Source organism: Lipotes vexillifer, unplaced genomic scaffold (genome assembly GCF_000442215.2).
Source record: "Lipotes vexillifer unplaced genomic scaffold, Lipotes_vexillifer_v1.1 scaffold2519, whole genome shotgun sequence".
Lineage (NCBI taxonomy): Eukaryota > Metazoa > Chordata > Mammalia > Artiodactyla > Lipotidae > Lipotes > Lipotes vexillifer.
In genome coordinates this window covers 134,939-149,351 of record NW_006775705.1, presented here as the reverse complement: position 1 = coordinate 149,351, position 14,413 = coordinate 134,939, and the positions used below count along the sequence as shown (strand labels likewise).

The 14,413-nt window shown below is 34.1% G+C and overlaps 1 protein-coding gene across 1 annotated transcript in view; it reads left to right on the top strand.

Annotated features, from left to right (window-relative positions):
* Positions 1 to 14,413, top strand: part of LOC103074289 (putative disintegrin and metalloproteinase domain-containing protein 5) — a gene marked incomplete at its 5' end in the record, with an annotated part of 45,683 nt that overhangs the window by 12,960 nt on the left and 18,310 nt on the right. The window contains 2 exon segments of the mRNA XM_082930873.1: positions 3,638 to 3,724; positions 4,430 to 4,541. Coding sequence (XP_082786999.1) covers positions 3,638 to 3,724; positions 4,430 to 4,541 — 199 coding nt within the window.

Genomic DNA, 14,413 nt, shown 5'->3' with positions numbered 1-14,413 from the left:
AGGAAATAATGGAGAATATCATAAATTAGGAGTTTGGGATTACAATATACATGCTACTATGTATAAACTAGGTACACAACAAGGACCTACTGTATAGCACAGAGAACTATATTCAAGGTCTTGTAACAACCTATAATGGAAAAGAACCTGAAAAACAAAACATATATATATATATATATATATATATATATATCTGAATCACTTTGCCATACACCTGAAACTAACACAACATTGTAAATTAACTACTTAAATTTAAAAATGGATTAAAAAAAGAAAGATATTGTAAAATTCTTCCCAACTGCAATTAGGAACAATAGTTTCTCTTATTTTGTAAAAAGCCATTACAATATGATGAGTTTTCATTAAAAAATTAATATCTTACAAAAATAAATAAACAATGGAGAATACCAAACAAATTGTAATTATTTCTAGCATTCTTATATTTATGAGATAAGAGAACAAATCTGTTATTTTCTGATGGCAATCTCAGAAATCTCAAAGATAGTTTTAGGTATTATTAAAATTATGAAGAAAAAAAATATTTTTGACTTTGGGCTCTGACCTTGGTAAGGTAAAGTCACCAGAGTTGTCCAAGGTGGTTACTTAATTAAAAAGGATTATTGGTATCTAGTAAAAATTGCTTAACTCCCTGTTAATCAAAGTGACAGTGCAAGAGCTTACATAAAATAGGAAAAGGTAGTAAAATTATAGGGAACTTTAGCTCTTTCAAAAAACGGGGAGGTTTTTAAAAATAACCATTTACGTAATACAAAGCACAGAAAATTATTCTGGTGAAATATTGAATCTCTGCCATCCAGGTAAATTTATAGAAAGTAAACAAAAACCTTGTACTACCACTGTTAATAGAAAATTGAATACTTCACAAGCAATTTCCATGTATACAATTTTTAAAAACCCAAATTCTAATTTTGCATCAATATAGTATGAGGCTTTACAGTATTCACAAGGATATTTTTTAAATTATCTTATGAATGACCCCACCAAAATTGAACAATTGTTGCTAAATTTTTTTCAGAATCATTATTTTCTTGTGCATAGGTATTATCAACAAAACCAAGGTTACCTTGCACAAAATGTCTATAATTTTCCATATTCATTCAAGCCTTGACTTTCACTGTCCTCTTTCATATTCTGAAACAACCAGATATAGCATTAGGATAAAACAGTTTTGTCTTTTGAGAAGCAATTACACATCCTATTATCCTGAGACATAACTGTCTTCTGCCATTATTGCTACTGGCATGTCCTAATTGTAGTAATTATAATTTTTAACCCAATTAAGTTATATTTCAGAAAGATGTAAAGGTAGATAATTTATTTCTGCCTCTCATACAGAAGCTAGTTAGCAGCCTAAAAACTCATACACACCTAATACAATCCCTTACAGTCACACTCATTTTCTTTTTAAAGTGACAAAAATGAACAAGTTAATACAACCCAAAGGTATAGCCATTCTGTAATATATAAACTAAGCAAAATTGTATGTGTATACACATGTGTATATGCATATATACAAGCACTCACAAATATATACACATCATGGGCAGACTTACTGACTTGGTCAAGAATCAGAAACAAAAACAAAGCAACAAAAAACCAAAATGAGAAGAAAAAAACTCAGAGAAATGGAGAATCAGCCAAGTTAAATTTTTGATGCCACTTGGGAATCACCCTACTTTAGAGGCATTAGGTAAAAGAATGTTGAAATACAGTTGTTAGGTTCGAAGTAAAATCTGCTAATGTCCTATAGAGTAACAAAACCATAATTTTGGGTTATCATTTCAATCAGACAAAACTCATTTACATATCGGCCAGACAAAAACTATGTTAACATATAAGTTCACAAAATCTAGGCTCTTATCAGTACTGACTAGCAAGTTATACAAAGTACATTCCTTAAATAATTAAATAACCTTTAGGTTTACCTTAGATGGGTCCTTTAATGAATGTTCAAAAATGACATTGAAAAGAAATGTGGTTCTCCAATTTTCTCTATTTACAAGTGTGGACAATTTTTAACAGGTATATTAGCAATATTCCAGCAATATTTGTTTTTAATGACCTCCATGCCTCTTTTTAACAGCAACATTACTTTTAAGTAATTTTTATGCAGATCATTTTTTTATGTTCTGCGATATGTAATCAAGTGCTTTTGCATGCACTATAGGGAGTAATTTTTTAGCTAACATTTGAAGATCTCATGTGAATACTAGTTTGGGGCGAGTAAGTTATTATATGATCAAGCATTTTTCCTCCTTTGGAATGTTTTTGCAACAACTTTCTTGAATTGTATTCATTGTTTCAATAGAACCTCCAAATTTACACTGATTTTAACTTCTTATAATCAACTCTGATTTTTTTCTGATTGGTAGATGAATGTTTTAATTAAATTGAATACTATTTTTACAATATTGTATTCTGCTGTAACATATTATAGTTATCATTTATGTTATACATTAGAACAAGAGAACAGTATTAACAGTTAATAATATAGCATACTATAATTTTAGAATGTTTTTAGAATGTTCTAATATCCTATAAACAAACAATATATCTAACAACCATTTAATGTTCTAATGAATCCTAGAAATTATTAATTCCAAGAACTACTCTGGAAAATTAAATAAATTTACATTTCTTTTGAGAGAAAGTCTCAAGGTTTGCTTGCTAAGTTCAAATTTATTTTTATATAATGCTCTTCGGTAATAGTGCAAGAAAATAATCCAAGTATCTGTCACATCTTGCTCATTTGGAAACATATAGATACAAATAAGACCTGAGATCTCTCTCCCCTTGAAATGTAAATGATATTGGCTCAAATCTCTATTTCAGAATTCTGATCCTCTTCTTTCTGCATACCCTGTTATTATGATCCAAAGACACAACTCACCAAAGAACAAAACTCTTTCGTAAAGTATTGACTTTATTGAAAAATTTTGTATAATTGGGAAAGGTCACACAATTTAATGCCATAAATTTGGACAATGTAATTCACACATTAAACATTCCTTTTCTTAGAAGGCCTTTTAGCCATCTCACCCATGGGAGTCTCTCATTGTCCTATTACCTCATATAATTACCTGTTATCCTTGCTTTCTTCTCATTTTTTTCCCCATATGGAATAGTAACTTACCTTCCTTTGCTCCTCATACCAATGATTTTAATACCTCAGCCTCCCACTTGATGCTTCTTAACCCTGACTGCACATGATAATCACCTGGCCCCTGGCCCCAGAGATTTTAATATAACAGTCTCAGGAGGTACCCAGGCCTGTGTATTTTTTAAATGCTTCTCAGATAATTATTGAACTGAAGGGACTAATCAAATTATTTTTCCAGATATTTCTCTTTCTAAGAGGACTTCTGGTGCTAGATGGTAAGAAAATAAAAGTTTCAACTTCTTATATAAGACTATACATTTACAATCTGAAAGCATATAGCTTATTTCACATCTATTTCTATGCAGTCACAATTATTACTTTATGTTTTGGATTTTTATGCCAATTCTTGGTAATACAAATTCTTGAATTTTCTTGAATTTTTTCTTATGTATTATCTATGCACACAATCTGATGGTTTGACTGAATTTGTTTTTTACTTCTTTTGCTTTGTTTCAGTATTGTCTGAGATTTAACTGTGTAGAGCTTAAATACCATGTCAATTTTCAGAGTTGCAATTCTACCAGAGATTGTAATTCAAATGGAGTAAGTAATTTCAGTTTTCATTTTAAGCAACATGCTTTGAACAATTCAATAAACAGTTTGGAGATTTAAAGAAATCATTTGAATAATTTTGGGGATCACTTTCATGCTGCTTGGTGTCATTTAACAGTTTGTAACTTATAACTTCAATCTTATCTTCTTGAGAAATCTTGCCAAACTGTTTATTAGAGAAGATAAAGTAGAAACATTTAAGGTGATTCTGGATGTATAAGATGTTTGGTAAATATGTGGGCTGGATGTGCTATAAGCACTATGTGTTACCATCTAACCAAAAATGATCTTATTTTTACAGAGAGAAGGCAGGAAATGGTAAATAAAGGTCATAAGGATTTTCTTGCTGGTCTTGCTCATTAATTTAGTGTCTGGGCTGTTCTGTGAAGCTAGGAAGTAAATGATAATGAGAGGCATGTTACTGGTGATTGACAATAGTTTGGTCTGGCTGTGGGGAGAGTTGAAAGAATTTATTTGGCAAATGAATTTATTTGGCAAAAATTGATTTGGCAACAGAAGCCAGATATACTTTCTACAGTATGGGAAATGTCAAGAGAAAATTTGTTGAATTTGTCTATTTAAGGTAAATTCTCTGGAATGGATAAATTCTCTGTTGAATACGTGTAGAATATTAATTGGCCTCTATTGAAAACCGTCTTTGTACATAAAAATTGTTCTATTTTCTGATTATTCTAGGTCTGCAACAATTTTAACAATTGCCATTGTAAAATGGGGTTTGCTCCTCCTCGTTGCAAGCCGATGGCAGAAGATTTTGGAAGTATTGATGATGGACACAGGGGCAAAGTTGGTTAGTGTCTTTAAAACTTTATTAATCAAAGACAATATGTAAGACAATAAATTACGGTTGTAGGTTCCAAGTCACATTGCAAAGCAACTAATGTCAACAAATATGGTTTTACTTTACTTGTAAGATTTTAAAAGACTCTAAGACAGTTAAGTTTGAACTCTTCTTTATATATCAACACTGACATTGTCTAACAAAAAGTGTAACTAGTGGTAGGAAATTTTAAAAGTAGAAATTCCAGTGCATATAATTTGATTAGTTAATTTAGATTATTCACTTTGTATTGTCTCATATATTCCTAGTTTTAAATGATGTTAGTAGTCATTGTAATATTAATGCCACCAGAATCTTTCAAGACTACTCCTTTCTCCTGCATTTTAGGGGCTGCAATCTCATCTTTAGAAATTTCCCTTTAGGATATCCCCTCTAGGGTTCCTGAGTAGTATTTTGAGATCAAGCAGGCCTGGATGAGACTGGGAACAGGTGGGGGATAGTCCCTGGTTCCAGAAGGTTATTGGAGCCCACCTAAACTAACCTGGGAGAAGAGGAGGTCTGTCTACCTTTACAAACCCTTTTTCTTTTGGGGCAATTAAATGGTGAACTCCTGGGCAGACTTATGTGTAGCTTGACTATTAGTGGGGGACATACCTAGGGTGAGTAACTTTTCAGACAGCTAAAACACAGCTGTATCAGACTGTGTATCAGACCAAAAAATAAACATAATCATTTAACATATACAACTACACGTATATTATTATTTTCACACAAATATGTTGAAAGAATAGGCATTTATTTGAAATTGTATATTATTCTGTACTGTGTACTTTTGTTACATAAATTTCTATTATTGAAGTGAAATAGCAATAGAACTAGTAAACAGTGCTGATCAATAGTAGTTTATAGAACAACCAATTAAAAATAAAATATGTGAGCAAAAGCAGCAATACTTTATAATGAGAATATTTTATAATGTAACCTCTGATACAGCAATTTATTTTACCTCTCTTTAAAAATTCTTTACTAGATATTTAAATTTTGCATGGCTATCTTATTGTTTATTCTTAAGATATATAAACATAGGACTTTTAGAAAGGAGAAAGAATATAAATATGATAGGAATGATTAAAGATATGCTCATATTTAATGAAAATAGCATTGACATGCTTCCTTCTGTGCCGTAATACAGTCAGACATATTTTTGATTTTTGGTTTCATTTTCCAGTTATACTTTTCTGAACTGCTTGCAGCCTATAAGACATTCTTCTTTTAAGTAGTAGCAAAATAGAATAGAATCAAATGTAAAATTCATTTTGACTTGAAGCTCTGTTTTAACAAACCCACATTTACTGAATTCTGGTGTCAGTCCATCGTGGTGGCATTAAGCTAAGTATCTTGACAAAAGCATTTGAGCATGGGATACTTGGGGCTTATTTACTAGATACAGCAGGTTTTCAGGCTTGGAAATATTATTTTGCAGCTCTTCAAAACTCATTCTCTTTGTTTCTACAGACTTATTCTAGTAGGCCACCTCTCTGTCAATCAGCTCCTTTGCATATTTAAATTCATCTTATAGGCTGTCCATGTCTATAAGGCCCATCATATTTACATACTTCAAAGCACATTGGATGTCATGTGTTAAATCTCTCTTTCTCAGGGAGCATGCTTTAAAGCATAGAAGTAATCTTAATTAGTGAAATCTAAGTTGAATTCCACATAAATTACAGTTTTAATAAAGGGACTGAGAAGGTCCTTCTTAACTTGCTTACCCATTTCTGGTTACATTTTTTTGAGTTCTGAAGCAGTCTTATTTCTAAAAATATGAGTCATTTTTTCATTGTATGAGTTGTTGTCACAACCTATGCAAATCATAGAACTACCCAGGTGCAGTCAGTGCATCCTCTTCTATAATCCTGATGGCCCCTTCACAGATCATCAGATTGTTTTGGAGAAATAGCACATAAATTTCTGCTTCACTGCACACTTTTTTTTCCTATTTTCATCCTCTATGAATTTCAAAATTAGAGAAGTACATTCTTCTTGTCCAAACTTTTAAAAATAAGATTTTACATCTTAAATATTTTGACATATCTTATATGGTCAGTAAGGAGTACAGTCATCTTCTACACTTGTTTAAGGAAGCAATTTCTTTCCATTTTGTGAAGTTAAAAAAAAAATTCTTGGTAAGTGCTTATGTGTTTTGAGGAAACTGAAACTGACTGAAACTTTCATTATGAAAGCCTTTATATCACAGGAAAACAAATCACACCCCTTTTTGGTGTTGTGTACCAGGTGTACAGGACATTTGGCAAGTGAGATCTTTTTCTTTCCTTCATTAAGAAATTTATAGACTGAATGGAACTTGCAAACATTTACATTTGCCCTGTCTGCTAACTACACATATAGGTGAGCAGAGTCTAGTTTGTATTTGAGCAAGATAGCAAAAATCTTTTTATTTTATATGGTTTTATTAAAATTTTCAAAGAAATTCAAAAGCCTATTTGAAACTCTGTTCTGGAAAACAAATTACCTAAGAGCTGGGGGCATATTTTGCTGCCACATTCACTTGGTAAAATGTGACAGAATCATTACTTCACTGTGAGGAGTCAACGGATGTTATCAAAATAACTCTTTTTTCTCCCATTGGGCATTTTAGTTGCAATCTATGAATCTGGAAATGTAATTTCACTCAGTTTTGTAGAGCAATCAAGAAACTGAATGAATAGATAAAACATTTTTGTTCTTGTGGTGTACCCAAACGAATTCAGTGATAGCTATTTTTATTTGAACATTGCTATCTTTTGGGAAGACAATTTGTTTTTTTCATTTAGGAAACAGAAAAATATGATTGACTTAGAAATACTTGCTTGTCTCACTGGAGACATTTGAGATTCCATCTCCATATGTTGCTTTCACAGCTCCTTCTCCACCATACCCAAATCCAAATATTTCTAACTGAGATATAACTGATGTATAACATTACATTAGTTTCAGGTGTACAACATAATGATTTGATATTGTATACCTTAGAAAATAATCACTATAATAAGTCTAGGTAACAGCTGTCACCATGCATAGTTACAAAATTTTTTTTCTTGTGTTGAGAACTTTTAAGTTCTAATCTCTTAGCAACTTTTAAATAAGCAACACTGTATTATTGGATGCTTCTGCACACTGAGCGGAGATGTCAGCACAGCCGTTTCACACTGGGGACTCTGGTTTGAAGTGTTGGGTGCAAAGCCTCTGCACTCGACACCTTATGAGGGAGTGAAACAAGACTAAGCACAAAGGGAAAAAAAAGGAGGCAGAGACAAGATGGCTGGGTAGAAAGACGTTAGTTAGCTCACCTTCTCTCACAAAAACACCAAAATCACAGCTAACTGCTGAACAACCATCAACAGAAAAATACTGGAACCTACCAAAAATGATACCCTACATCCAAATATAAAGAAAAAGCCACAACAAGATGGTAGGAGGGGCACAGTAGTGATAAAATCAAATCCCATACCCATCGGGTGGGCAACTCACAAACTGGAAAATAATTATATCGCAGAGGTTCTCCCAAAGGAGTGAAAGTTATGAGCCCCATGTTAGGCTCCCCAGCCTAGGGGTCTGTCATTGGTAGGAGGAGCCCCCTGAGCATCTGGCTTTGAAGGTCAGCGGGGTTTGATCACAGTAATTCCACAGGACTTGGAGAAACAGAACCTCCACTCTTGGAGGGCATACACAAGGTCTTGTGTGCACCAGGTCCCAGGGAAAAAGCAGTGACCTCATAAGAGCCTGGACCAGACCTGCCTGCTGGTATTGGAGGGTCTCCTGCGCAGGCTGGGTGTGGTTGTGGCCCACTTCAGGGACAAAGACACTGGTGGCAGTAGTTCTGGGGCGTATTCATTGGCATGAGCCCTGCTGGAGGCTGCCATTTTCTCATCACGACCTGGCCCCACCTAACTGCCTATAGGCTCCAGTGCTGGAATGCCTCATGCCAAACAACAAGCAGGATGGGAACATAACCCCACCTATCAGTGAACAGGTTGCCTAAAGTCTTCCTGAGCCCACAGCTTCCCACTAAACACACCCCTTGACATGGCCCTGCCCACCACAGGGACAAGACCCAGTTCCACCCACCAGTGGGCAGGAACCAGGCCCTCCCATCAGGAAGCTGGCACAAGTCCCTTAGACCAGCCTCATCCACCAGGGGGCAGACAGCAGAAGCAAGAAGAATGACAACCCTGCAGCCTGTGGAACGGAAACCACAATCACAGAAAGTTAGACAAAATGAGATGGCAGAGGAATATATCCCAGAGCAAGGAACAAGATAAAACCCCAGAAGAACAACTAAGTGAAGTGGAGATAGGCAATCTACCCAAAAAAGAGTTCAGAGTAATGACAGTAAATATGATCTAAAATCTTAGAAAAAGAATGGAGGCACAGACTGGGAAGATACAAGAAATGGTTAACAATGAGCTAGAAAATCTAAAGAACAAACTAACAGAGATGAACAGTAAAATAACTGGAATGAAAAATACACTAGAAGGAATCAACAGCAGAATAAATGTGGCAGAAGAACAGATAAGTTACCTGGAAGACAGAATGGTGGAAATCACTGCCAGGGAACAGAATAAAGAAAAAAGAATGAAAAGAAATGAGGAGAGTCTAAGAGACCTCTGGGACAACATTAAATGCATCTCATCATAGCAGTCCCAGAGGAGAAGAGAGAGAGAAAGGACCTGAGAAAATATTTGAAGGTATAATAGCTGAAAAATTCCCTAACATGGGAAAGGAAACAGTCACCCAAGTCAGGAAGCACAGACTCTCAGGCAGGATGAACCCAAGGAGAAATATACTGAGACACATAGTAGTCAAACTGATAAAAATAAAAGACAGAGGAAATATAAAAAGCAACAAGGGAAAAGCAACAAATAAAATGCAAGGGAATTTGCATAAGGTTATCAGCTGATTTTTCAGCAGAAACTCTGCAGGCCAGAAAGGAGTGGCATGATATATTTAAAGTGGTGAAAGGGAAGAACCTGCAACCAAGAATACTCCACCCAGCAGGGCTCTCATTCAGATGTGACAGAGAAATCAAAAGCTTTACAGACAAGCAAAAGCTAAGAGAATTCAGCACTACCAGACCAGCTTTGCAATAAATGCTAGGGGAATTTTCTAGGTGGAAAAGAAAAGGCCACAACAAGAAACAAGAAATATATGAATGGAAAAGCTCACCAGTAAAGGCAAATATATAGTAAAGGTAGGAAATAATCTGCACACAAATATATCAAAACCGGCAATTGTGAGAAGATAGTACAAATGCAGGATATTGGGAATGCATTTGAAATTAAAAGACTGGCAACTTGAAACAATCTTGTTTATATATACACTGCTGTATCAAAACCTCATGGTAACCCTAAACTGAAGATCTGCAGTAGATACACACACAAAAAGAATAAGGAATCCAAACACAACAGTAAAGTTAGTTATCAAATCACAAGAGAAGAGAACAAAGAGGAAGGGAAGAAAAAGACCAAAAAAAACCCAAAACAGTTAAGAAAATGGCAATAAAAACATATATATTGATAATTACCTTAAATGTAAATGGATTAAATCCTCCAACGAAAAGACATAGACTGGCTGAATGGATAGAAAAACAAGACCTATATATATGCTGTCTACAAGAGACCCACTTCAGATCTAAAGACACATACAGATGGAAGTGAGGAGATGGAAAAAGTTATTCCATGAAAATGGAAATCAAAAGAAAGCTGGAGTAGCAATACTCATATCAGACAAAATAGACTTTATAATAAAGACTGTTAAAAGAGACAAAGAAGAACAGTACACAGTGATCAAGGGATAAATCTAAGAAGATATAACAATTGTAAATATATATGCACCCAACACAGGAACATCTCAATATATAAGACAAATGTTAACAGATATAAGAGGAGAAATTGATAGTAACACAATAATAGTGGGGGACATTAACACCCCACTTACACCAATGAACAGATCATCCAGACAGAAAATAAATAAGGAAATACAGGCCTTAAATGACACATTAGATCCTATGGACTTAATTGATATCTATATATCATTCTATCTGAAAACAGCAGAATACACATTGTTTTCATGTGCACATGGAGCATTCCCAGGATAGATCACATCTTGGGCCACAAAGCAAGTCTCAGTAAATTTAAGAAAATTTAAATCGTATCAAGCATCTTTTTTGACCACAGTGCTATGAGATTAGAAATCAACTATAAGAAAAAAACTGTAAAATACTGTATTATTTACTACAGTCACCATGATGTACATTAAATCCTCATGATGTATTTATTTTGTAAGTGGAAGTTTGTACCTTTTGACTCCCTTCACCCAATTTGCTCATCCCCTACCCCAATGTGTGGCAACCACCAATCTGTTCTCTGTATCTATGAGCTTGTTTTTTGTTTTGTTTTGTTTTTTAGATTCTACATGTAAGATCATATGGTATTTATTTTACTCTGTCTTCATTTAGCATAATGAAATATATGAGCCTTGAGACTCATCCATGTTCTTGCAAATGCCAAGATTTTATTCTTTTTATGGCTGAATAATATTTCCTTATATATATATACATATATCACATTTTTTGGTCAGGATGATAGATGATTGTTTCCATATCTTGGCTGCTGCAAATACTGCTGCAATGACCATGGAGGTATACGTATCTTTTTAAGTTAGTGTTTTCATTTCCTTTGGGTGTATACCCAGAAGTCGAATTGCTGGATCATATGGTAGTTATATTCTTAAATTTTTTGAGGAACATGCATGCTGTATTCCATAGTGGCTAACCCAATTTACATTCCAACCAACACTGCATGAGGGTTTCCTTTTCTCTACATCCTCACCAACACTTGTTATTTCTTATCTTTTTGAGAATAGCCATTCTGACAGGTGTGAGGTAATATCTCATTGTGGTTTTGATTTGAATTTTCCCAATGATTTGTGACGTTGAGCATCTTATCATATACCTGTTGGCTATTTGGATGTCTTCTTTGGAAAAATGTCTATTCAAATCTTCTGCCCATTTTTTAATTGGATTTTTTTTTTGTTTTGCTCTTAAGTTGTATGACATCTTTGTATATTTTGGATATTAACCCCTTATCAGATGTATGATTTGCAAATATATTTTCCCATTCACTAGGTTGTCTTTTCATTTTGTTGATAGTTTCCTTTGCTGTGAAATAGCTGTTACATTTGATGTTTTGCTACTTGTTGACTTTTGCTTTAGTTGCCTTTGCTTTTGGTGTCAGATTCAAAAAGTCATCACCAAGATTAAAGTCAAGGAGTGTACTGCCTATATTTTCTTCTAGGAGTTTTATGGTTTCAGGTCTTACATTCAACTCTTTAATCCATTTTGAGTTAATTTTTATGTGTTGTGTAAGATAGTGGTCCAGTTTCACTCTTTTACATGTAGCTGTTCAGTTTTGCCACAATTTATTGAAGAGACTATCCTTTCTAGATTGTATATTTTTGGCTCCTTTGTTATATGTTAATTGACCATATATGCATGGTTTATTTCTAGGTCCAAATTATTTTTGGCATGTTGTACAATATGCTATGTTTTGGTTACTTACATATCTAATCTAGTTGTATATGTTCTTCCATCTGTCACTAGGAACAGTCATTTAGCCTTCTTGTTCAGTGATGTCTGGGTCATGCTGGTGTTAGTATTGTCATCATTCTGATTTTCATTATCTGAGCTCTTAGAAAAGATCACAATATTGACAATATGAAAAATTAGTGCTATCTTGACACAAAGCACAACAGTTAATCCACAGACTAAGTCAAAGATGTACTGTTCACATTAATGATTTCAATACCCTTAGGTTGCACACTTAAGTCACATCACTCGGAGTGAACATCAGTAGTCAGAGTTAAAAACAGCAACAGCAACTGCAGATAATCTATGCTATATTCACTTGATACCAAAACAATGTTGCTTTTAGTTCCTGGGTATTGTTTTTAAGCTTCTGTATGAATTTTCTTTTTTCCTTCCAAACTTCCAAGCCAGTTTCTAAAAATCAGAAAATTTCCCATCCTGTTAATGATGCCCTGGCATATAAGGCTTTCCTTACAACACTTGGAACAGTGCCAGGCCAACAATTATGGTTAGTTACACTAGGCCACTTTAGGTCCAACTGGCAGTACTGTGGTTGCACCTGAGCCTGGGCTCAGAGGAAACCTTCCAATACAACTAATTTCTTTTAGTCAGCTGCCGTAGGCTGTATTCATCCCCTCTATTCTGGGGCCTGTAGGTCTACCTTGAAAGCCCTGGGCTGGTATGCCAGCTGACTGCTTGTCCTGTGCCCAAATTGTCTCCTTGGGGCCCTGTACTCAGTCAAGGAAGGCCTGGGCTGCTGATGGGCCTGGACTCCATGTGGGAGAAGCCCTTGTGATGCTGAATGCATTTGGGAGCATAAAGAGTTTGAGAGGCAAGGTGATCCCAAGGAATCCAAGTTTGCTTTATATCCTCATTTTATTTATTTTGAATATCACTGACTTATGTTAACAGAATATGGCCTGGAAAACCCTCAAATTATGGAATTTATCCTGGCCTTATTTGTAACCAGTACCTTATTGTCTTTTGTTAATATTTCATGGATATTCAAAGAATATATAATCTGTTTTTACAGCATTACATACAAAGATATAACATATGTACATAATTAAATATATATGTGATTGTGTGTATGACTTGTTTGCATATTCTAGAATCTAAATCCTCATATATTTTTGTTAACTTGTCTACTTGGTATATAAAATTTGTACATCAAGTTTATTTAATCTTTATTATAATTTTTCTTTTAATAATTTTTATATAATCTTAACCCCAGAAGTTAACCACTACTAATATTATATATTATTATTGATTTTCAGGTGTTATTATCAACCTTTTAAATCTATGACAAGCCAATAGTAAAAAAATTTCCACTCGCACTTCTTTAATTTCATGAGGCTTCCCAATTATCTTATGGTTGTAGGAAATTTATAATTATTATGCATATTTTTCTTTCATTACCCTTGACAATCACTTCTAGTGATATTTTTGACCTTTTCTAACACACATACATTTTTATATGTATATGTTTAATTGTTAAATATGCATAACATACAATTTACCATTTTAACCATTATTAAATGTACGAATCAGTGGCATTAAATATATTGGTGTACATTGTTGTAAACCCACCATCCGTCTCCAGAACTCTTTCATCTTGCAAAACTGGAACTCTATATTCATTAAACGATAACTCCCCATTCCTCTCTTCCTCAACCCCTGGAGGCCACCATTCTACTTTCTGTTTCTCTGAATTTGACCACTTTCACATACCTTATAAAAGTGTCCTTTTATTTATGGTTTATTTCATTTAACATAATGTCTTCAAAGTTCACCCATGTTGTAGCATGTCAAAATTTCATTCCATTTTAAGGCCATGTAATATTCGGTTGCATGTATATATCACATTTGGCTTATCCATTGATCTGTTGATGGATACTTGGTTTACTTCCACCTTTTGACTATTGTGGATAGTGATGCTGTGAATGTGGGTGTACAAATATCTGTTTGAGCCCATGCTTTCAATACTTTCAGTATATACCTAAATGTGGAATTGCTGGATAATATAGTAATCCTATATTTAACTTTCTGAGGAACCACCAAACTCTTTTTCATAGAGGCTGAATCATTTTACATTCTCATCAACGAGTTTTCCAATTTCTCCATATCCTCATCAACTTTTCTTTTTATAGTAACCAACCTAATGAGTGTAAAGTGATAACTCATTGTGGTTTTGATCTCTCTATGGGTATAGCAGGATCTATGGATCAAAAATTAC